The 26290-nt window shown below is 35.7% G+C and overlaps 1 protein-coding gene across 1 annotated transcript in view; it reads left to right on the forward strand.

The window, feature by feature from the left end:
* The window catches only part of Dach1 (dachshund family transcription factor 1), a 378258-nt gene that overhangs the window by 568 nt on the left and 351400 nt on the right, over positions 1-26290 (forward strand). Inside the window, exon 2 of the mRNA XM_013516960.1 lies at positions 2-527. Within this exon, the coding sequence (XP_013372414.1) occupies positions 2-527 (526 nt within the window). The remainder of the gene's footprint in view (position 1; positions 528-26290) is intronic.

The raw sequence follows: 26290 nt of genomic DNA on the forward strand, positions 1-26290 counted from the left end.
GGCGGCGGCTGCAACCCCAGCCTGGCGGCCGCGAGCAACAGCGGCGGCACCGGCGCAGGCGGCGGCGGCGCCTCGAGCACCCCCATCAACGCGAGCACCGGCAGCAGCAGCAGCAGCAGCAGCAGTAGCAGCAGCAGCAGCAGTAGCAGCAGCAGCAGTAGCAGCAGCTGCGGCCCCCTCCCCGGGAAACCCGTGTACTCAACCCCGTCCCCAGTGGAAAACACCCCCCAGAATAATGAGTGCAAAATGGTGGATCTGAGGGGGGCCAAAGTGGCTTCCTTCACGGTGGAGGGCTGCGAGCTGATCTGCCTGCCCCAGGCTTTCGACCTGTTCCTGAAGCACTTGGTGGGGGGCTTGCACACGGTCTACACCAAGCTGAAGCGGTTGGAGATCACGCCGGTGGTGTGCAATGTGGAACAGGTTCGTATCCTGAGAGGACTGGGCGCCATCCAGCCGGGAGTGAACCGCTGCAAACTCATCTCCAGGAAAGACTTCGAGACCCTCTACAATGACTGCACCAACGCAAGGTAACGAGCGGAGGGCAGCCTCTGCCGCCCCGGCCCCTTCCCTTCCCCTTCCCAGCCCACTCCACGCCCTGGCCTCGGTGCCTTCCCGGCGCCGCTCTCCGCGCGCCCGCGAGCCGCGCGCACCGGCGAGCGCGGCCTCTCCTCTCCTCTCCTCTCTTCTTTTCTCCACCCCTCTGCCGCTCCGCACCTCCCCGGGGCACGCCAGCCGCACCCGACCCCATGAGAAGTTGGCACCTCACCCTGCCCACATCTAGCTCTTCCGGCCGGCTCCGTCCCTTGCTCCCCCGGGTGCCCGGGCTTGGCTGCTGTGGGACTTGGGAACCCCAAGCTCCGGGGTGGAGGGGGGCGGGAAGAAGGGGGACTGCGCCTCTCCGCGGAGCCACAGCCCCTTCTCCGGCTCGCCGGAGTCTGGGAACGTCTCTGGCCCTACTGCCTGAGTATCCTCCCCAGGTCCTGGGCTCCACGGCCAGCCTCTGGACAACTCCTGCGGGCTCGGGGGTCGGGGGCGGTCGTGACCCTGCCCTGTCCCGTAGGGTTCGTGGAGCGGGGACACGCGCTCCTAGTGAGGGGCCCACTAGAAAGCCGAGGGTGTGGGCTGGCAGCCCAGGAGGGCACTTTGAGGTCAGGAGAGGGACGACACAAGCGGCCCAGAGGCCCGGGGCAATCCCGGGGCACGAGCAGGAGTTCACTCCCCAAGTCCCGAGGGAGCATGTCGAGGGGAGGGGTCTGTGTGTGCGCGCATGTGTGCGTGTATCGCGTGTGAGCGTGCATCGCGTGTGAGCGTGCAAGGGAAATAAAGGGGTGCGTTTGCCCCAGGGCAGATGCGAAGGCACCAGCCTGTTTTCTTCTAAAGGGGAAGGGGACTGGGTGCCCTGGCCTCTTGGAAGCATGACTGGAGATATGGAGAAGCAAGAGCATAATGCGCTGGCTCTCTCCCTCGGTTCCTCTCTCGAGCTCTTTCACTCTTTCCAAAGTGGGAGGAATTTTTTTTCATTTGTTTCTTTTCTTTCCTTCTTCTTTTCTCTTTTAAAGGTTAGCTCACTCAAAAGAGCAGGTGCACGTTTTCCACGGGATGCTCTGCGATCCCCAGTCCTCTGCCCTGGCTCTCCCAGCCAGGCAAAGCGTGGCCACTCCGGAGGCCTTGGAACAGTCCTCGGTCCAACCAGTTTTATACTAATGAACGTTCAGTGGGGGAGGATCTACCGAGAGGGGGCGGGAGTGGGGCAACTTGGCAGTTTAGGGGTAGAAATGACCATTTCACCCTCCTTTCACAGTTCAGCTTTGTTCCCACCACTCGCTTCAGGAAAGCACAGGGGGAAAAGTTAAGAGACTGCAAGAGAAAGCGAACGGAGAAAGTTGGAAATCTGAAGCAGGCACGTGGGTACTGCGCGCAAGATTTGCGCGAAAACTTCAGTACCTTCCTAATGTTTAGAGGCTGAAGGAAGAGAGTTCGTGTAGGCTCCTAACAGTGCTAGAGAGACTGAGGTGGGAAGAAAATCAGGACCTAAAGGAAGTGGGGGTGAAAAAGCGGCTAGCTCTTTCTTCTTGGAGAAAGAAAGATTGCTCCTTAGAGCCTGGAAGATTGTAAAGAGAAAAGGACTCCAGCTCCAACTGAACGAACGTCTTATCGAGACCTGGCCCGAAATTCTTTTCCGTATTTATTTGCCATTCTTTCCGTGAGGCACGGGTGTGTGTCTGGGTTTTCAACCTTCATTTAGACTATTTTGGGATAAAGGTGTGTGTGTGTGTGTGTGTGTGTGTGTGTGTGTGTGTGTGTGCGTGCTCGCGTGTGTACGCGAGCTTGTGTGTGTGTGCGCGGGCGCTTGTGTGTGTATTCACGCGCGTGCCCAAGTGTATGGACAGGTGGCAGTAGATATTGCGAGGGAGGGGGGCAGGATCACTAAACGTCATTTACTCAGATAATTGGAGTCCTTGGTGATCCAAAATACAGAATATTTGTCCCAAATCTATCTCTAAAACTATCTCAATTAGGACAAAATATTATTGCAGAGTTGTTAGGAAAAATGCTAGTAAATTTAAAGTCAGTCCAGACACGACTGCTATAAAATTGCTTACCCGATATTTAGTAATGAAACATCCATTCTACTCTGAATCTTCCTTGTGTTTCTTAGGGTACATATTGTACTAGGTAATCAGTGGCCTTTTTGGATGCACATATGCACACCCATACAGAATCGCTCCAGACAACTTCCCTCGACGACTCCATTATAATTAGTACTACAATCACTGTAAAACTTGGGTTTTTGGGCCTGAATTTTTGCCTACGTTTTGAATTGAAGTCTTCATCATATAGCTGAAGAATAGTCCTAAAGTTATTAGCTAAAATTTCTTGTAAGTCCCCTTCCCCAGGTTAGCAACAGATCTGGAGTTTAAACTTACAGAGTTAAGCTAAATTAAATCCAGTGGAACTGTTTATCCTTTCAAAAATATCTCATCACTACTCTAATTATGTTTCAGTCACCTGGCCTTGACACTTGGCTATTAAATGTGTGGTCTAAAAATTCTATTTCAGATTATTTTAAGTGAAATACGGGAATTTTGATCTTCTCTGAACGAAAAAAGCTTCCTGAAACATAGATATCCAGATATTGTAGTTATTACCTGAGAAGATGTGTAGTTGCGTGTATCCGCTTACTTAGGTTTTCCTCGAACTGCCACTGAGGAAATAAAAAAGCAATTATAACTGAACTTCCTCACACCAAAGTATTCTGTATGTATTGTACCACATTATTATTTGTAATAATTATTATGAGTGTTATTGCTTTATCTCTTTTCTTTGAAAATAATAACTTAAATGTTTTGCATCTTGAATTGAAAAGCAAAAATTGCTTTCCATTCAGGTCTAATTTATGCCTTTACTATTAAGATCTGCTTTCATTCACTTAGATATATTGATTTCTTTCACTCTAGTTTCTTTATACTCTAGCTACTTAACAGACGAAGGGAATAATTTTCACAGAGTATAAGAGAAACTGCAAGAAGACAAACTATATAAAATTACAGTTATGTGCGGATGTGTAGTGTGGGTCAGATTTGAAATCCTAGCACTCTCAGCTTTTTACAGAATGTGTATCTAATTATAAATCCTAGTAATACTTAAATACCAGAGACTCAAAATGATGCTAAAGAAAGGTTAATAAACTTGCTCTGAGTGGCTCAGTAAGTTAGCAGCAAACCTTAGCATAGATTTAATTTGCTCGAGGCTATTGTATTAGTATGCTATCTCTGAAAACTAGAGTAAATGTTGAAGCCATCTGTCACTACCACAAGGAGATGAAAAAGAGACTATCACCTCTAGACAGTAAAGCTGAACATCATAGGTCTCAAAACCACGAAGGAAAATGTAAGGAAATATATCTAAAAGTTGTCAAAGGGCAAGGTCTGCCCTTGATCAGCTTTCTCTAATTCTTATTTTAAAACTAAACATTAGTTGCATGAACTTGGTTATTGCAACAGAGGTCAGTTAATTAACTGCTAACCATTAAATAACAACAAAAAAGAAAAGTAATTATGTACATGGTCAAGTCTCTGTTTGCATGAGTCAACTGCTTGTTTGTAGAGTTGGGTCAGGATTCAGTTTTCTGTGAATTCAAGTAATACAAAGGGACTCTTGTATTATACTATCTAAAATGCTTATTTGTTTGATTATTGTCAGAAGATGATTTTGTCTCAGGACCTTTCAAATCAGATTGTGATTTAGTTTCTCAGCAGCCCTAGATTTGTGAAGTTTTTTTTTTAAACTTGAATAGATTCCAGTTACTTTCATCAGATGGTGTTACATACATATACATATATTCACAAACAGTATTCTTTTGTCTTAAAAGTTGATACTGTTCATAGATAGAAAATTGAAAGACTTGCTAAGCCTTTTACAGTTCAGTACTACTATCTAAATAAAATTTTAGTGTAAGTACAAAGTTTTTTCTAATTCTTGCCTTTATTTTTCTTGTCAGGGGTTTGAATAAAGATAGCCAGCCAAAACAGTCTCTATTTATTTAACATTTCTCCTGCAGCCTGCGTTTTAATGGCACAGACTTATGCATCGATGGAGAAAGTTTCAACACAAACACTGATTCATTCACTCGTAACACATAATTATGATATGTGGCACAGAGAAATTCAAGAATTACTTCAAATGAAGAGAGACTATGCTTTTGAAGTTTTGTATTATAGTAGATTAATGATTCCTATAAAGCTGAGTGTCTCATAACATTTCAGAAAGAATACAACATAATTATAAGACTGAGGCATAAAATATGAAAGTTTATTTGGATGTACAATTAATGTGTCTACTTTTAAAATGTTAGAAAATTATAGTTTAATAGCTAATATATGAACAGAAGCATATTCTGATCTAGGATTTACATTGCTCAATCAAATTACATTACAGAGTGCAAAATCTTAAGTTATTTACATCGACTCTTTCAAACCTGTCATTTTCCTTGGAATTAGCCTCCAATAACAACATAGTCACTGTGGAGTGCACAGAGTTATGAAGATGCCTCACTTTCTGAACTCTGCAGTTTATTAGTCAATGCTCTGAGGCAAGAAAATTGATTTGCACAAATGGTATTTTGTGACTTTAAACAATGCACAGAATAAACTACACGGCAAGCTCCCCTCACCTCAGAGTTCCTTTATGCATAGTTTTTGGCATTTGGGAATTTTAAAATCTTCCTTTTTTAGCCCAAAGCTCCTATTGTTTTTTGTTTAATCTATGACATTTCACTGAAGTTGCATGTAAATTACCTAGACAAATATTAGCCACCCTCTTTTTTGCTTCACTACCTCTTCCAGCCTCCTCCCCTGGAGATGTGACACCCAATATTGATTAAAGTCTTGGCAGAATTTGAGCATAAATCACTCTTCTCTTTGGCGATTTACTTCATGTGATTCACCAGCATATAAAAACATAATATGCTTTATTGTTTCTCAGTTGGTGTTTTGTTTTGGGGATGTAAGTAGCATTTGTAAATTAGCTTAATGTACAACCAGGTATTTATTTTAAAAATAATTTGCACTTTGACTATCAATTAGTATTATTTTACCTTTCTAAATTATTTTACTCAATTGTTTCATACAGTTGCCTTTGTCAATCACAAAAAATAGTCGTCTAAATGGCATTGCATTAGCAACACAGACAACAACTATAACAAAATGTGATAGGTAATGAAACTCTCACAGGTTGTAAACTATCTTTCTTTATCCTTGTCTGAAGAAATCAGTCTGACATATGCCTTCCAAATAGGTGCAGGTGAGTTTCTCAGATTTCTTTTAATGTTTTGAATTTAAGGGTTTTGGTATTTGGTTCTTTACAAAATTTAAATGTCTGAATTTTATCTTTTGGCAATATCATTTTTAGAAAGTTCACACAAGAGTCACATCAAGTTATACGCTGTTAAAATGATAAGAGATGTAAAAATTGAAGTGAACGATTTGGGTATTTAAAATGTTACTAAGATGATGTTGTATCATTTTATATTTGACTTCTTATAAAAAAAAGAGTGACCTTACCATGTGTCAGCATTCGTCATTTTCTTAACTGAAGTAATAGATTCTGATTGGTCACTTGGAGATATATATATGTATGTATACATACATATGCTACAGGTTAAATATCTAGCTAAAACTATATTCATGTTTTCAAGCATTGTGGCTTCAGTAAAGAGCCCCTTTCCACTATATTTGTTATGTTCATTGATTATTTTTTTCACACAGAAAACCTTGAACTAAAAGCCTACCTAATGGAGTTTAGACGAATGTAATATCAAAGGCTCTGATCTGCACAGATAAGAACATCTCAGGCATAGCAGAGGCTCCGTGCAAACCTACATTGTGTTCAAATTCCTTTGCTTTTCTTTTGAATTTGTCAGAAGTATTTATAGTCAAAAGTAATTTTATGCTACAGCGTATCTTTTAAAATAACTTTATTGATATTTACTTCTTAGGATATGTCACATGTAAGAATAACTTCATTGAAATAGTATAGTTAGTTTATAAAATTACTGCTTTGGGAAACAAGAGTATCAAGGATAAAATATTTATGTTTTGTTGTAATGAGCTATTGCTATATTAACTGATGGATAACTTTATTTTGAGGGCGCTATTTAGTTTAAGAGGATTTCTGAAAATCTGTTAAGAGTGTGTCTATTGCACCTACTTATAGGCAATTATGATTAACTTTACATACAAATGTGGTAATAGTGTCATGTAGAGAAAATGATCCAAATCACCACTTGATTCAAAGTCACAGACCTCAAACTAGGTGCATTTAAACTTCCTGGTGGATTCTGACGTGAATTTATTTAATAAGGGAACAACATTTTAATTCTCTTATTTAAAGAATAATTCATTTTTAGAATTTTCCTAAATTGGTTACGGGATTTGCCAATGCCTGAATTTTGTTAGAGGTATGACCCTGTTTTTTCTGATTCAGAATGACTTGGAGTTGATGTAGGATTTCAATGTAGGATTTCAACTTCTGCAGATTTAAATGTGTGTAACTGGATTGGAAGTTGTCACAGCCAACTTATTAAGCTGGAAAACTCACTATGTCATTATTTGATTGGTCTTTTGGAAGTTTTGGATATAAGTATATTGAAGTGTCCTAAACTGTGCAGCCAGCAGCACAGTGAATAGCTAGTTGATTTAAAAATTATAGAGAATAATGACGTGGAAGATAGGGGCTATTTACCTAAATAGTCTGAAATAATATCATTGTGTAGGATGAATGCAAAACCTGAAATGCACTGTAGGTTTCTAGCAAGAAGTTAAGTTGAAATAATCCAGGCAGAAAAAGACACATATTAAATGATCTCACTTATAGGTGAAGTGTGAAGAAGTTGAACTCATAAAAACAAAACAGAGTAATGGCTACCAGGGCTGGGGAAAAATGTTGGCCAGAGCTACAAAATTTCAGTTTGATAAGAGGCATAAATTCAGAAAATCTGTTACACAGCAGGTGACTATTAGTAGACCTTAAAATTTTGAAAATAGTGTATGTATTTGGCAAAAATTGATTATACTTTTGAAACATGATCTTCACAAAGCAAATATTACAACAGACAGTACAATAAATTGGTTAATTTTGATTAGTTGAAACTTACTAATTGAAGAATATCTTTCCTTATTATAAATTAATGGAAGAGCAAACAAACTATTAAAAGTTTACAATGTGTCACTCTTTATCATTGAATTAATATGATTTCAAATATTTCTGAATAATTAGATACCCTTGCATTATACCAGGACAAAGTCATATGTTTTTCAAGACCAATAAAATTATATCTCAAGAAAGAAAATGTAGCAGTTGAGAAGACACTATTTAATGGCATCATATAAAAAGCATTCGTGGTAAATACTTCTTAATTCATTGAAGGCATACTGCTCACAAGTAAAGGTAGTAAAAAGCAATTTTCAGAATATGTTATTCAAAAAATATTTTATTACATTCACTTACTAGGTAGATGAAGTATTTTATAAAAATCTAACACTAATATCCTCAACTCATATTAATAGCAATAGTAAGAGGGCTGCATTACTCATAATACTGTGTTGTGAAAACATTTGATTGATGCATGAAATAAATCACTGAAAGCATAACACACTTTGAATTTAGCACAGTACATTCAATGGTATTATCATTTTTTATTTGAAAAAGTCAGTTTATCCTAATTCTCAAAAATGATGTTTGTTGAGTTAGGGACTTCTAACTGAATTATGCCTCTACATTTTAAAGGAATAACTTGGAGTACTTTATACTGGGCTAGATGGTAAAGTGCATGCAATAAGTATAAAGTTTTTGCCAGAATTATAAAACTCTGTGGTGGATATTTTTATTTGTACCTACCTTAGCCCATTTGTAGACTATGTATTTATTTATTTGGGAAAAAGCCTGTATGTATATGTATATGTATGTGTACATGTATATAAACACAACTATAACATATAAGACCATAGTACAACCTACTAAGAAATCTGGCTTTCGTTTCCATCTTAGGAATTTATAGAAACAGAAAAATCTGTAGAAAGCACATTTTATCAAATGACAATTGAAAAGGAAACCTGTTTTATAGTAAAAGAAATAATTTATGCTTAAATATTTTAATTATAACATATAATACTTAGCAGTTTAGTTAGTTTTCCTAGATCTTTATTTTATCAGAGCTAAAATGTACTTCTAATTCTGTATTTAAATTGTATATGTGAGACTTAGGTTATTTGGATGCAACAGATATTAAATAAGGTACTAGAATCTGCACATTATTGGATAACATTAAATAGTCTTGATATCGTTGTTCCATTTCTTTTATTGGTTTATGTCATCATCTCTTGCACTTTAGAACAAGCATATCTTTTAGAATCAGTGAAGAGATGACAGGAAAACAATTTCATAACCTAAAAAAATGACTATTCTTCTAAAAGCTTGCCATCAATGAGATGAGTTAGGGATGAGGTCAATCTTTAGGTCTATACGAGAAGATATGCATTGCCACTTCTTGCAGTAGGCTATAATTGTCTTTGAAAACACCTGGTAAGGGTCCAGTTAAATTGAAATCAATTACTTTCTCAATTATTTCATAGCATTTGTAAAGTCATTACATCATAGGCAGAAGTGCAAGCATATATACTTTTTGCAAAGTAGAAAGCTTATAAAATAGTATCTACTTAAAAGTTTCTGCCTCACCAAAGCTTATGTAGTTTATTTGTTTTGTTTTTTTTTTTGCTTTGTTTTTCTCCGGTACCGGGAACTGAACTCGTGACCTTGTGCTTGCCAGGCAGGCGCTTTGCCACTGAGCTAAATCCCCAGCCCCTGCTTATGTAGTTTAAAAAAGAAATATCTCAACCATTGTACATAATAAATAAGCCTTATTCATAATTATTCAATAAGCCACTCACCCTTGCATTTAGTTATGAAAAGACAGACATTTTTGACATCATTTTTTGCATCATCAGATATGTTAGGAAGGAGGAAAAAAGATAAATAAAACAGTTTCAAAATAGTTTATGACTTGTGAGCTCTAATACTTTTTTTTACTAAGAATGTTGTGACAAATGTATATGATAACCAAAGATGAATATATATCTTCTGCTTACTGACTTTTTTCTTCACACCATTGACAGTACATGCAGATTTGAACTTGTAGCTAGGAACAGTGCTTCCAAGCTTCAAATTGCCAAAAGACCCCCAGGGATAGAAACTTGACCTGCTTTTATGAAACCATAGAATTACATTTATACAAGTTACCCCATGGGAAAGGAATGAACTGATCCCAATTCAGACCTTAATATTGGAGCCTTCTGGGTCAAATTTGATTTTTTTTCCTCCTATTAGCACCTGTTGCCTACCATATTTAATAACTTGATGTTAGAAAATTTAAAAGATTATGCAACAATGACATTTTACCATTAAGACAAAGTGCCATTAAAATTTTGCAGTTATATAACTACTTTTATCCATGTTATAAATATGTTAATTTTTAAAGTTTCTACTGTTAGTATCCATCCTAGTTTACAGATGTTGAAACACGATTTTATATATAAATATGAAAACATTTACCTTATACTTTTTGAGTAATGCCTCTTCATTAATTAGTTAGCCAAGTATAAGAAACTTTTTAAGCGAGTTTTTCTTTGGTGTAACATTTCAATATATGAATTTTTAAATGAATATTTTTAATTTAGCACTACATTTTTAATGATTGTTTTCTTATTTTATTTTTGGTTGGACTACCTAAAAGAGATTCTGAAGCATACTTTGCCACTACCACTGATAAATGGAATGCATAGAAGATATTTTTGTTAAGTTAGGTTCACTGTAATGATGTACAATAGGCCTAAGTTGGAAAACTTAAAGTTAGTCATTTGTTCAGAATGAAGAGGATTTTAGTATGTGGTAGTTTGCTAAATTTCTGTAATATTGAAATGTTGTATCATATGTGTATAGGTTAACTGATATAAATAGGTAGTGTCATAATATCTTTGTTTATAAACAAAACAATATTAAATGACCACCATTAAATTACAAAATAAGGTCCTACTTCTCTATATAACTTTTCTTGCTCTCAATCTTACGTATGCAAAACCAATTTATAACTTGCAAATCAACACACATATGCCATTACAATTAGGAGGGTTAAATAATTCCATCATTGAGTTTTGGAGCCGAGGTAATCAAATTCTTGTTTCAAAGAAAAATTAAGTAGAACCTCAAAGACCTCTCATTTCTTTTTCACTTTTCCACTAAAACCATTTGGTTAAGATATTTTTGTTATTTCCCTACAAGAAGAAACATAAAAATTCCTCATAAAAGTAGTTATAGTAAATCAGTTCTTGGAGTACAGGGAGGAAAACATTTTTAATGGAGATATATCACTTTCCTTACCATCATAACTCATGATCATCATGAGAAAATGCATGAAGCTTTAAGCATTTCATTTATTTATTGGCTGTTATGTGATCAAAAAAACCTCTCATAGTAAGACCCCAATTTTTTTTGCCTTGCTTTGATACTTGCCACTTGAATGAAGTTGAGAGAACAAATCCATCATTTGAATGTTTCCTAATATCACGCTGATACTACATTTATAATATACCAAATACCAACATCTGATTATGTATTTTATTTAATTTGGAAGTTTGTCCCAACTGCTTACATGGTGATTTAACATAACCTTCGCTCCTCACTTTCTGTAATGGTGATTGGAGAAGAAATAGCAGGTAAATCATAAGATCATTATGCTGGTCTCAAAAAGAATCTATCTCAGGAAAGGCCACCTGTTTTGACTTTTGAAATGATGATGATATGAAGTTTCTGTGACTTTTTTTTTGGTCTTCCAGTGTCACTTTGCAGTTCTATTTCCAATAATGGTTGATGGTGCACACCATATGAACCGAACCAAAATATCATGCTGAAAGCATCTTGCCATCAAATACGTAACAGGAGAGATGAAACTTTTATTTTTTAGGCAATTCTCTAAAAGCTCACAGAATTGTATAGAACTTGCACAGGAACTAATTCTTAAATACCTCTATCATTAAATGATTCTCATAATAATCTTTTTTGGGTAAAAACTCTAATAAAATTGTAAATGGAACACTTTGCCATGAAATTTACTGATAAACATCTTGTTAAAACCAGAAAAGCTCTGGATTTTTGAGTTAATGATATTTAGATTGGATTCTCCAAAGTCATTTTTATGCAAATGTAATATAGTTTATTTTTGTTAAGATTGTCTATTCAAAGTTTAGGAAATAAAATTAAGATGATATATTAGATTTAGAGTAAACTTTTTTGTTCTTTTTTGGGGGGAATAGGTTAAATAAGGGCCCATGACAGGAATGCTGTTTGTTTTTCACAAAAGTTGTTTGTGATTTCAGGTACCCTTGGGAAATCTCTTGATCAGATTCACATCTGTTCCTGTCAAAGTGGGTGCTAAGATACCGGTCACCCAGCAACCATGTCCAAGAGGGAATTGGGCCGATAATAACTTCAAAAAGGAATGACAGATGCTAGATTAGGATGAAAGACAAAATGCATGAAAAATGAGCTTGTTAGAATCAAAAATTTGTTCAAGCACCTTTATGCAAATTAAATGAATATTGAATATTTGCATGCAGTAATTTCTACTTTTTCATTTGATTGAGAAGAATAGGGCATTTAAACTCACAAACGCCAGTTCTTTCTTTGGTACTAATTAACATACAAAGCAGAATCTCTTTTTAAAAATCAGATTAGCCACCTGGGTTCTTATGTCTCCACTAAGTATGTTACAATGTTTTTCTTATGATAGTGGTGCTCTTTAAAATGCTTTGGTTTATCTGATTTTTTCATAATAAACAGTCTCATGTGAATTGAGATTATTTTAGAAGAATATAAATCCATTTCTTGAGAAAGCATTTAAAAAGTAATCTTATCCTGTTGTCCTTGAAATTGGTTAATGTACATTAATAAAAGATCACTCAAAATGAGTTCACACCAAAAGCACAGACTTCTCATTGACTAGTTAAATAACAATGCATTACAGTATACCCAAAAAGAAAGTAAGCAGAAAGGTCTCTTCAAAATTTAAGATGCTCTTTGATACATTACCAATTTTTTCTATTGAACTGTGCACATACTAATCAGAATTTAGAAGGACCTGATAAAATGTAGTGATTGAGAGAGGTTCTGAGTCTTGGTTTAGCAATGTCTAATGTGGTCACGTAGAGAAATTGATTTTCTTCAGAAATTAATTAATTTTTCATATCGCCCTAAGCTGCAGTTAAAAAGAGTGCATACTTGTCTGTTTTTTCCAGAAATATTGCCTAATCATATTAATACCATTGCCCCAAGGATGAAAAGATAATTGTACAAATGCATTTGGAAATATGTATCACTGAGTATTTATGATTAAATTATGCAAATGACCCAGCTCTCATCCTTTCCAGACGCAGATTGTCTAATTAGGATTGATATGCTGAATAGATGTTCCAGAATTTGAATACAAGCATGTCCAAGGAGCAGAAAATTGGAAATGACAAGGCTGAAATCCAAAGAAAAGTGTCTTTCCTTTCTGTACTTTGCTAATGTGCTGTTAGCAGTTGAAGGCTTTTCTCCTCCCTTTGGCTATTTTGAGGTTTATATGTCCTTATTAGAAACAACTATGGGAAATGAATTTGAAATTTTCCTAAGAGTATTTCATTTCTATTCGGTGCTTGTTTGAAAATTATGATCTCTTGGTCATTGAAAGAGAACATCCCTAGTACCTTGCTCCAAACAGTGTAAACATAACCTTAACCGGCTGACTTTTTAAAGACTTCCTCTGCATTGGCATCCTAGCTTGATTTCAAAGATAGTTCTGTAAACTTAGTGCTATACCAATCAAATACTTTCCAGAGATATACTTTCTTGAATCCAGAGTTCATTCATTCATTCACTCGCTCATTCATTCAAACACTTCTTGTGTCTGGAGAGAACTGTTTAAGCAACAGTTTTGATTAGGAAGAGAAGCTGCACTTTAAATGTAACCATGTTTGAATTTGAGGTCCTCAGCAGGCTTTCTCCCTCACTGATTACACTCATTCATCTTAGATGGAGGGGTGGTAGTGAGGAGCTAGGAAGGGACTGAACTGTCAGGACTCCAGCCTTTGTTAAGCAGCGGGTAGTCACTGCCTCTGAACTCGGCTGGCTCCTGCTTCCCATCTGCAGGATGATGGATTGCTATGTTTAATACATTTCAGCTTTTGTCTGTCATAGTGTGGACAGACAGTACTATCAGTGATTTCAACAGTGATTAGGGAACCATTTCAAACCGTTCCTATTGGCCAGACAGCTTCCAGGAATGTCTGATAAAACATACTCATTGGCGCTTTTGCCATGTAAATGTGTAGTTTTATCTAGGCAGAGATTGCACACTCACAGTTAAAACCATTGCAGAACTTCACAAAGAACTATAGACTAAATTCCATTTTAGAACCAACTTCTATGAAGCAGTATTAAGGGCATTTTGAGACTCCAACTGTGCATCCCATGTAGTCACAACTTTAAGATGAATTTGCGTTCTTTGGGTAGTAACAGCACATGCTGAAGGGCAGGAATGTGTTCCCTAGACTATGATGTCAGTTGTTGCTATGTTCATATTATAGAGCTACTGAGCTATAGTGGGAAAGTAGAAGGTGAGGAGTATGTTAAGGCAATAAGACATGACACGGCATGTGTTATGCTGGGATTTGCTAAGCTGTGGATGCTTTGTGGTTCACAAGTCCAAAGGGTGACTGATTTCAACAACTAGAAATCTACTATGTCCCAACTCAGTAGCCTCCCTGGAGTGTCTTATTCTATTTATAGGGCTGGTGCTAAGAAAATACAATTAACTAAAGGATAAGAAAGTACTCTTTGAAGGCATTAATAACATAGACAAAGTTTAATTGCAGCAGTGGGAATAATAAATAAATTTTAAATAAATAAATCATATTGGTAAATAATGCATCATTTACCAATTATAATGTAGCATACCAAATATAGTGTAAGTCATAATGTAAGTGTGGGAGTATATTGTAAATATGGGGTTTTACCTTTTGTAAATAGGTAATTATCAAAAGGGCAATCTAGCTAAAGTTTCGAAATAAAAATCTAAATTAGAAAATACTTGCCTCCTTAGTACACACAGTAATACAGAATAGTGAGATTCTTTCTGGTATACTGGCACATGCATATAACATATTTTTATTATTTTCAATGCCATTACTCTCCTCTCTCTCTCTCTTTCTGTATTTCCTTCCTTTTCTCTGAAACTAACTTTTTAGTTTCATGCCACAAAGTACTTACTTTTAATCTCTACTAAGAAGCATATTAAAGAAAAAAATTAGTATATAGCAAAGGTCTGATGAGAATAAGAACTCCTGATCTTAGATTACTTCTTACTGATAGCTCTGATATTGTAAAACTTTAATTGGGGATCCTTTTAGTAAGGATTTCTGGTGTGGGATATGTAATAGGAAGCTTACTCACAGATTCATACATCATAGCACAAATGCACATCTACTCACACACTGCATTTTTTAAAAACCAGTTTAATTGCTAAACTTATTGGCATTTTGACACTGCTGGTTTGGCAATAAGAACAGGTGGTACTTTACTCCTGGGAGAGTTATAAAAACATTCATATGTTTTACAAGTTATCTTGTTCTTTGTCTTCATTTAAGGTTATTGAAACAATGTTCAGTTTTAAAATTGTGCATTCATTCAGCATAGATTCAAATAAAAAGTAGTGCATATGCATATTTATAGAAATTATATGACGACTTAAGTAAATCTAGATTTTTAAAAATCAGACCTATTAACAATGCGTACAGCACACACACTGATAGGGAAAAAATGTATTATCCCACAACAGTTTTGTACTGCCCAGCCAATCTAATATGTGGTTGTCAAACTTTTAGTGTAGAGTATTGAGTACTCCCTTGTCTTCATGGCAAGACAATAAGAAAATGGCGGAGAAGGATAATGTATGTGGAAACTGTGAGCAGGTGACATCTCCCAGAACTGCAGTAATGTGATGAATTTCTTTCAAGTCAAAGGGAGAGGCATAGCTCAGAAAATCACTGTTCAGATTGCTGGCCTTGACCTTGTAGCATCAGATGAATTAAAAAGGTCAGAAGGTGTGGAGTAACTCTGTTCTAAAGTAGAACTATCTCATGTGATGATCACATCTTACTCTGCTCCACTTGCTGCCCTAAAATTAAGAAATTTTGAGGATATAGTTAATAGTCAGTAGACACTTAGGTGTCTAATTACAGGACCTGGCAGAGGAATAGACTTTAACAAGAGGAAATGAGAGTTTGTACTACACAAAAGTGATACAATTTCCTTACCCCAAGATATCATAAGAAATAACACATTTGGCAAGCTCAAGTGTATATTTGGCCCCTAGATGAACTGGCTTGGGCTATGTAGAACTGGATATTGTGCAACATCAGGAGTGTGGGAGCATGTGTGTGCGTGTGTGTGCGTGTGTGTGTGTGCATGCGTGCATGTATGTGTCTCTGTATACACATTGCAGGTTCCCAACCCCTGTTATGCACATTGTTAGTCTTACGTTTAGTTAAAACTCATAATTACAAAGTAATATAAGCCATTTGTCTTGCTGTAGTTAAATAAGGAAAAATATATGTACTAGAAACTAAATGAATGAGTTTCTCATGAGGCCAAATGAACGAGTTTGCCGTCTGGAAATGTTACTGAATGGAGGAGTATTAGAATCCACTTTAATCTACTTCATCATCTCTAGCCGCTGTGTGGATACACTGGCTTCTACGTATGCACAGCAGCTTTGGTGTGAGTGTCTCGCTGTTACTGTTTGGTAGATCCATAAATCGGGGGAAACAGGGAGTCAGGCCAGCAGGTTCAACTTCTTCTTTCTCTGTAGCTTCCTATAATGATTCCACCTCTAATGAGGTGAATTACTACTGCATGAAAAAGGAGAAAAAAGGGTTTTGGCCATCTTAGCTAATAAATCACATTGACTGCCTGGCTGATCAGATCAATTGTGCATAAATCAGTGCCTTAAAGAGTCTTAAAATAAGATTCTACCAGCACCAATCGATTCAGTGGCTTGTATAAAGGCATGGTGTCTTGCCTATGGCACGCTGAACAGGAGTCTCCAAGACCAACTGCTATAGCCTGTCAAATGTTGAAAAGAGTGTTTTCAGAATTCAGATGTATGGTTCTGATGTGTAAAACAGTTGTGATTGTTAGCTAAAATATTTTTGTCTTTTTTTTTTTTTTTTTTGGGGGGGGTGTGTTTTTCTCCGGTACTGGGAACTGAACTCACGACCTTGTGCTTGCCAGGCAGGCACTTTGCTGCTGAGCTAAATCCCCAGCCCCCAATATTTTTGTCTTCTGCAGTTCACGTTTGTTACTTAAGTTAATGAGAAAGTTGAAATCTGTTGTTAAAGCATTAACAATAAATATGATTCTTAGAAATTGCATCCCACAAAAGCATCATGTTATTTCAAAGGGAAATTATTATTAATTTACCCACAGAAAGTAATTCATTACTAGAATAGCTGTAGATTTGATAGATATTAAGCTATAGACAGAGTTATGAGAATTGGGGAAGTTGATTTTAGATTTTAATTAGATTCATTACTAGCTAAGAGATATCGGACTAGTCAGGCTGAAGCTCTGCACCTTCAAACATGAAAAGGGGATGATAAAGGTGTGCTTTCTACTTATTTCAAAAGAATATTGTGAGGTAGTAATGTGGTAATAGTAATGTGAAAGCATTTTAGAAATTATAAGGAGTTTTTAAAGAGTCATCTGTTTGGAATTCTCAATTAAATTTTTAAAATTCCTTTTACCAGAAAAGCTTAGAAGGCATAGAGAGAAGATTATTTTGTTCTTGCTATCACACTTTGCCCTTCTTGTTAAGGAAATTCAAGTAAATAATAACAATTAAAATGAGAATTTGTGAATTCCAAAAAATAGCCAAGCCTATATGAAAAAGTTACTAAAGTTATATTAGTAACTTTCAGAGATATTTTGAATAGTAGGTTTAAATAGTTAAAACTTTAGGAAGGAATATAAAATATAGTCCAGCCTATAAAAAGGAAAGTATTTATTTTGCAGAACAACTTCAATATCTGTAGCAGCTGTCATAAAATTCTCTACAAAAGCAACAGATTCTCTACAAGTATCGGCCAAGGGTATCGAAACTTTGATTTTCTTTAAAACTTGTCTAAAGCATGCTATGATGGCTAAGTGTCCAGAATTTTCTTAAATAAAGTGCAGTACTTCTATGCCAAGTACCTCAATGATTATTTTCTATAGACTCTTTCTTTGAAAATAAATTTAGGACAGGCATTCAAACATCTTAACATAAAATTTGGTGTCTGCCAAATATTTGGTGAATTCATCAATATAATATAATGTTCCCTGTATCAAAATACTATTGTTCTGCCTTTGTCTGTAGATTTATCACAAAGTCTCGACATTTTTGTAAATTATGTAATACACACTGTTTCTCCCTTGTTATATTGTGAAGTATAGTTGGTTGTTGAAATTGGATCTGATTGATTTTCTCCCAGGCATTTGTCTTCAAAGGCATCTTATGCCTAAAATTCACTGGAGGAGGAAAGATCCAGGTGGATTTCTTTTGTTGCGTTGTCCTTTACGTATCAGGATTTTGAAATATTTGTGATCAGCTGTCAATGTTTTCTTTCTTAAGATCATCAGATTTTATACCTTGACTGAACTTAATTTCTAATGATTAATAATTACTTTCTTGGGATTATAATATAGCATTATCTTGCATTTATTTGCATTAAAACTCTCAAGTACTTTCAGGCTCATAACAGACACTCATTACAAGCACAACTGACTTACAGAGATTTTGTTTGAATATTATTAACTTATATGAAAATGTTCTTGTTTGTTGATTCATTTTAGAACATCTTAATTATACAAAATACTGACAGAAATACAACTTTTATGTAGAAATTTAAAATCCAACATATATATAATATTCTTAGATATATTGTAAGGTGCCTTTAGTTCTTGAATGCTCACATTTCTATGATAGTTGAAGCACATATAATTAAACTTCATGTATATTCATACACACATGATTTTATGAAGTTTAAGTTATATCTTTATCTTGATTATTACTCATTTTCTCTATTATACTAATTATGAAAACATCAACAAATATATAACTTTGAAACATTTAAATATTTGAATTGAGCTGTTAGAGCAAAAGTATGTATATATGTATATAGAAGCATAGATATATATATATAAGAATATATATATGTAAATGCTCTTTAAAAAAGCAGTTACTACCTACTTGTATTACTAATTATTTATATTACCTAATAAAAAAAAATATATATATATACACACACACACACACACACACACTTATGTATAATAGTACCTCAGTTGACAAACACTTCTGTTTGTGGACAATTTGGTTTGCAAACTGAAGTCAATGGTAAATTTTGTTTTTGTTTGAGAACTTTACCTTGCATGATGAATGCAAACATGGCCATCTTTTCCAGAATGGAATGAATTAAGTTCATAAATCAGGGTCTCTCTCTCTCTCTATCTGTCTCTATATATATATGGAGACATATATCTGTCTCTATATATAGAGACATATATCTGTCTCTATATCTGTCTCTCTCTCTCTATATATATATATACACACACACATATATTTGCAGTTTGATAATTATGTTATTATTTTCATATTTATGATTTGCTAGGAATTATAATGTTTTATATATGTGGTCAGTTGCATTCCTGTACCATCTATATGAAGTAGGTAGTAACTACCTTTTTAAAGATAAGAGCACCGGAGATCAGAGTGGCTAATTAACTTGCCCAAGGAGACACAGCTAATACCTGGCAACTGGAAAGAGCAAACACAGGAAATCTCATTTTAGAACTTACTCCTTGTTGTGCTATTCAGAAAATACTTAGTCAATGACTATAACTTAAACTTATTTTTTCATGATAGGGAATCTTATCAAATAACAAACAGGTTAAAGTCATGGTTTGTTTGTAAAATAAATCTTGAAATGGCGTGGAAGTGTTCTTCTACCCAAGTACTTTGCCATTCTTTAGACTGCTAGTATTATTTCATTTTTTATGGAGAAATGGGCACTTAGCTATTGTGGTACCCTCATGCTTCATGTGAGGAAGCTGTTTATCACATTACCTTGCTCCCTTGATGGGTAAGGCTGGTAGGGTAGGTTCTTCAATTTGTTCTTCTTCAGAAAGTGTAGAAAGAAATGATTTTTCACCAGGTTAGATATGTAAAAACAGTGATGGAACTCCTGCTCCAGGACAGATAAGGGAAGGAGCTAGCAGCAGCACAGCTAAATATTTAGAATTTTCTGTTAATGTTTAGTGTCTGATCAAAGTCTTGAGTAAAAGATCATGCACAAATAACTCATTCCATACATTAGAACTGAAGAACTTCATTTTTCACTCATTCAGGAAAGTACAATATAGAATATGTAATTGAAATATACTGTGAATATTTAAATTTAAACTTTTATTAAAGACACATTACCATTAATCACACTCAAAATACTCCCTATCCCCCCACTTCAGATGTGTTACCTTACTCTTCTTGCCACTTTCTGAAGCGGTTCTGAAAGTCCTCTTTCCTGAGTGTGAGGTATTTCTGAGATAAGATAAAAATAAAACACCAGGAATTCTGCTGACAGGAATGATCCAATGAAAAGTCAGGCTTTTAAAAACATTATAGTATGTGTCCTCATCAACTTACTTAGTGGATATGACACCATGAGACTTAGCGCTTCCCTGAAGTTTAAAATGACCATGAAAGGTAAATGTTTTGAATCAGTTTAGGACGTGGAATCAGCTGTGTAGCTAAACGACATGAATGAAAGAGGACTTTTAGATCTGCCTGACAAAGTAGCAAGAACAATGGGATATATATTTTCAAAAAGAGGAGGAATATTTTAGGTGGATTAATGTCAATGTGCCTTTTACTGTAAAAGTTGGTGTTTTTAAATGTTTTTTAAATTTATGTTTTGTAGTACTGGGAATTGAACTCAGGACCTGGGTAGGTGCTTGTGCTGCTGAGCTATATCCCTTGTCCTAAAAAAAATTTTTTTGAAAATTTAAACAGTGATCATACTCTTCTATGGTATGTATATTTATCATTTTGTCCTATATTGTTAATAATTATTTGCTAAATTACATCAATGACACGTTGAAAAAGTGTGAAGTCCCATGATGTTTCTAAAGTTTCTTGTTTATTCACAACAGGACCTGTTGGTGGTCAAGTTCCCAGCTTTTCTCTACCACCTCGTATTCTTGCCTTGATTACCTGTCCAGGGTTATTTGAACCGCTTATTTACAACAGTATGACTTTTAAAACAACACTGCTGTGTGTCATGAAGAAAGTTCATGGAAACTTTAGCAGTGTGCCTTTCTGTGATAATTTCAAGTACAGCAGGATTGTTCATTTTCAGATTTCACTAGTTCATGTACTTTGGAGTTTCAAACCTTCAGTTCTTCCTTAGTAACTTTTATTGATGAAGATTCACCTGGCAGGCCTTTCTGTGGAAAGAAAAGGATGTACTGAAGGAAGCAGTGTAATTTCCACTTCCTCTAGAAAATTCTGTCTTAATGGGCTGACTTTACTTCTCATGAAATCTGACTCTTTGCATTTACGACATCCTTTGGGCAAAAATCAGAAGGCTTTGCAAATAGTATTCTCATTTAAATTTTTGTAAGGAATAAATGTACTTGGATTAAGCAGTGGACAGAGCTGCATATAACCATAAATCCTCACTACATCTTCCTAAATAACCTTGATACAATGCATGGTCAATGTGCTTTCCTTTCGTTCAATAACTATTACATCAAAATGGTCTTCAATTGCATCTTGGACTATAGTACATTTAAGTGAAATTTCATCCTCACTTGTCTATGTCTAATAAACTGGAAAAAAAACTTCTTTAAGAATCGCAAGCTTCATCATAGAGTGCCAAGTTTGAAACAGAATTCTCTTGTTTTTCAAAATCAAATAGAGTCCTAGAGGCATTATTATTATAGTTCAAATAATTTCAGGTAATATACAACAGTAAAAAGTGTCATCTGTGCGTTCACCTTGATAGCTAGTGCTCTGAAGAGACACTCATCTGGAAAGTCCAAAGAACAGATACCTTTGGAGTGTAAAATTATTTTCATCCTGTTGTCATCTTTTCTGAGCCAACTGAAAGGAGAAATGTTTTAACATTTTAAAATTTAGCTTTGAATGTTAGATATTTAGGTATCTCTTATTTCCTTCTCGTGCTCCCTAGTAATCCTTCATAACCCTTCAACCCTTTGCCTTTTTATTTCCAACTATCTTTGGAATCTATACTCTTCCTTCCTCTACGCTTTGGTCTACTCTGCTATCAGTGTCCTTTAAAAAGTTTGTACTGTGAAATACTGTTGGCTGTTTTGCTCTCAGTATTCCTTTTTGTATATATTTATTTTTCTTCAGTGTCATAAACAGCTGTGCTTGCTTAAATGAGACAGCCAGCACCAAGAGCTAACTCCAAGCTGGCAGCTGTAACTAAAGTTAATTTTCACCTACATTTCACAGCTTATTCATGGTGAGAAGTGGTTGTGTTCGAGCATACTTCCAATGGACAAGAAAGATGGGAAAATTCAGTTTCTGACAAAGTTTACACTTTGGAATTGACTTGGAAAGCTTAAATAATGAATTTATTCTTCATTAGAAAGCACTTAGTTACCTTTTAAAAGTACTATTCTGAGTTTCTGGCATGCACCTGTAAATATTAAATTATTGAGTGAATTATTAAAGAATTATTAAAGATTCTGGATAGAAAATATTGTGGAAGATAAGAATCAGGGTTAGACTGAATTAGTTTTTGCAAACTTTTACTAGGTAAAATCTTGTGATTTCATGGCATTCACAAATTTTGAGTTTCAGAAAATACATGGCTGCCAGGAAAATGAAGGTAAGTCTATTTAGGATTCTTGTAAAACACAGTAAAGTACCTTCTTAGATTTGTGATTGTCACCAGTGTGTGACAGTAAGCTTTGTGTGTGTGTGTGTGTATGTCTATCCTCTTGCAAACTCACAGGTGCCTTTTATCTTTTGTAAAACAGAAAGGAAAGTGATAAACTCTTCCTCTAAGTCTGTAAATCACATGTGTTTTAGAAATTCAGTCTTAAAGACATGAATAAGAAGAAACTTAAAATTAAATATATCTGCTCAGATATTGGTGTGGTTGTTAGATGTTACAGTGTTCTTTTTACCTACATTATTGTCTGGCTTTTTCTATTTTATCACTTCTTTTCTTCATTTTGTATTTTTTATTATTCTTTACCCTAATTTTGTCGTATTAGCAAGATATGCATCTATATTATTGAGTTTAAAGTGTTTGAAATAATAGCAAAATAAGTAGACAGAAATTTGCAAAGGTCTAAAATAATAGAAGGATGATGAGAGAAATGATGTTTTTCTCCAACGACCGTGTTGCAGGTTTATATATACCTGCTAGTCAGGTGTGCAAGCATGGGCTGGAAATGTAGGCCCTGATCAGTTGGGAAGGGTCTTGTATGATATTGCTTAAGAATTTGAACATTGCTTTGTAGATTTGAAGAGGTTTTTGTTTTGCTGCTTGATTTTTGAATGAGAGATGTGATAGGATTAGATCTGTGTTTTCAATAGGTAACTCTGTGACCCGTAGAGGGTCAAATTGGAGGCATTTTAAACTAGAGGTTATTATAGTAATCTACTTTGGAATCACTAAGAGTTATTTTTTAAGGCAGCTGTGTTGGGGATGGAGGGAGGAAAACAGATGAAAGAAACTAAAGTGGAAAAACTGGATGAGACGTTTGCAAAGATTGAGAAGTATGTTGAGATTAACTATTTTTGGTGAAGAATCTAGTCCATTGTAAGACCAAAAGGATGAGGTGGTTTTGGCAATGATAAATAATTGCATTTTGAAAGTTTTGAGTTTCAGACTCTTGTGAATTATTCAGGTGTTATTTGGACACACATACCTGGAATGCATGGGAAAAGTCAAAGTAGGAACTTTATAGATTTTGGTACGAACTTTGAGAGAAAGTTAGCAGTGTGATTTAGGAATTGTGAACCATAAAATAATGAGTGGAGCTTTAAAGCAAATTTCAAAGCTGGTCTATGCATTGACAATATTTCAATAATTTCTGTATGATATTCAAAATAGTGATTTTTTTCTGTGTTTTCTGGTTTCAAATAACTTTTTGAGAGCAGCCACATATCAAATTTTAGAAGAAAAAATATTTCCCCTAATTCTCCAAGGTCAACTATTATTTTTCCATGATGAATTATTCAAAGTTAAATGGAAGTCAAACTCAGAGACATGCAGAGAGTAAGGCTTACTGTGCTGCTGAGTCATGATTGTAACTAAGAAATCCCTTTATTGTATTCGAGTCTGAGCTTGTGATACGAGCCAGTGTCAAGCAATGGGAACATTTTGTACTAGAATTTGAAAAATACTACAGTACTGAATAAAAATGAAAGCTCTGTTAACAGAGTTCACTTCAAACTCTGCGCTGACCTTGAAGTGGTTAAGCAGCTGTAAAGCACAAAGGTAGCCCCACGGAAAGTGGAAGCATTTCCAGTTTGCCGAGTGTGCTTACAGAGTGACCCTGGCTGATTTACTTCAATGCTATTGACCAAGACCTGCGGAAAGAATGTGCTTTTACAATAATCATAGCCAATTAGGATCAGCCCATGAAAAATCATGATATTATTGAAAAAGTGGGAGGATATGATCTAGTGTAAGTAAATATCAATATTAAACTGGAACTGCTTCAAAATCTCTTTAACTCAATATTTTCATGCCAGATGGCTTATAGACAGTAATGCATATTGCTCTTGGTGATATGATTCATTCAAAGGAGTGATACAGGAATTTGGTTTCATTATATCTTCATCTTTTTGATAATTCTCTTTATTATTTTTTATTCTTAATGTCTACATAAAATACTCTTATTTCCAGTGAAAGTAAGTCTTTGTATGCACAAAATGCATTTGTTTATAAGAGAACGTACTTTTTGTTTGTTTGTTTTGGTTTTGGTTTTTTTCCCGTACTGGGAATTGAACTCATGACCTTGAGTTTGCCAGGCAGGTGCTGTGCCACTGAGCTAAATCCCCAGCCCCAAGAGAACATACTTATCATGAAAAATAACCTAAACAGCTTTTACAATTCTATCTAATGGTGAGTAACGTTTTATTCTCATGGAACCCCTTTTTCATAAAACTCTTCCATTAATGCAATTATTTAATAGTGCATGCAATTTGTACCTTAAAAAAACCAAAATTCTGGGGCTGGGGATTTAGCTCAGCGGCAAAAGCACCTGCCTGGCAAGCGCAAGGTCATGAGTTCGGTTCCCGGTACCGGAGAAAAACTAAAAAAAAAAAAAAAAAAAAAAAAAAAAACCCACCAAAATTCTATCTGCAGAGTTTTAAAACAGCTGCCAACACTCTGTTTACAAAACCCATCTTGTTCCTGCTGTGTTAGCTTTCTAACACTATAACAAAATATTTGAGGCTATTGACTTATGGGGAGAAAAGTTTCATTTTGAATCAAACTTTTGGAGGCTCCAGTCCAGGATTGGTTGTCCTGGCACGTCTGGACCTTTAGTGAAGCAGCTCATGGCAGGAGGGTGTGGCAGATCAAACTCACTCACCTCAGAGCTGAGAAACAAGAAGACACAAGAGAGAACTGGAGTCCTACAATCTCCTTTTACAGTACATCCCCAGTGACATAAGGACATCTGCCAATCTCACACGTTCTACCATCTCCCCATAGCATCAGCCTGGAAACCAAGCATTTAGCATATGGGTTTTTGGGGACAGTTAAGGTCTAAACCACAGCAGAGTCTACCTACATTGTACTTAGTTTTCATTACATCACAACTATTCATTAATAATTGCATGCAGTATTGGTACAGTTTTGAGGATTAAGCTATTCTGTCCTTTTGAAAGTAAGCACTTCTTAGACTTCATACTGACATATTTGTTCTGCTTGCCATCAGCTCCTTTTTTGTAATATAGCTACTATTGACTTGATTGATGAGGAAATGCATGTAGTATTAATTTTCAGGGTTTACCAATGTTGACTATACTTTCCACCTACCCAGGAGAAGAAGTGGTAACTGGCAATAGTAGTGATCTAAGTTTCTAGCTCAGCTATTTATTACATTCTCACAACTTTATTTCTGCAGCTTGTGTTTTTTAAAAAAGTATTTTGACAATACTGTTTTATAGCTGAATACCTCATACCCTTACCGGCTGCACATAAATGTAAAATGTTTTTTTCTATCCCTGAAGTTAGTGAAATTCAACAGTAGTTTCATAATAGGTTTACTCAAAAACCCTCAATAGAACAGATGCTTTTGCATATTTTATATACATACTAAAGTATGACTGAATGGCGCTTCAAAAGAAATTCCAAGTCAGAGAGTATATTTAGTAAATATTAGCTTAAATCTTCCATTAAAGAATAATGCATTTTTACTTGGCCCTTAATCTTTTTTTATTTCAAGTTTTTTTCTACCTGGTGATTCAACCTAGAGTCTCCCACATGATACCAATGAGCTCCACTCCAGCCTTTAAATTATTATTGATCCTTTTTTTCTACTAAATTAACAGAGGTTGAACTGGTGTGTATGAGTGTGTGTGTGCTTGTGTGTGTAGGAATGAAAACTATCTTTT

Source organism: Chinchilla lanigera, unplaced genomic scaffold (assembly GCF_000276665.1).
Source record: "Chinchilla lanigera isolate Chin_1 unplaced genomic scaffold, ChiLan1.0 scaffold00003, whole genome shotgun sequence".
Taxonomy (NCBI): Eukaryota; Metazoa; Chordata; class Mammalia; order Rodentia; family Chinchillidae; genus Chinchilla; species Chinchilla lanigera.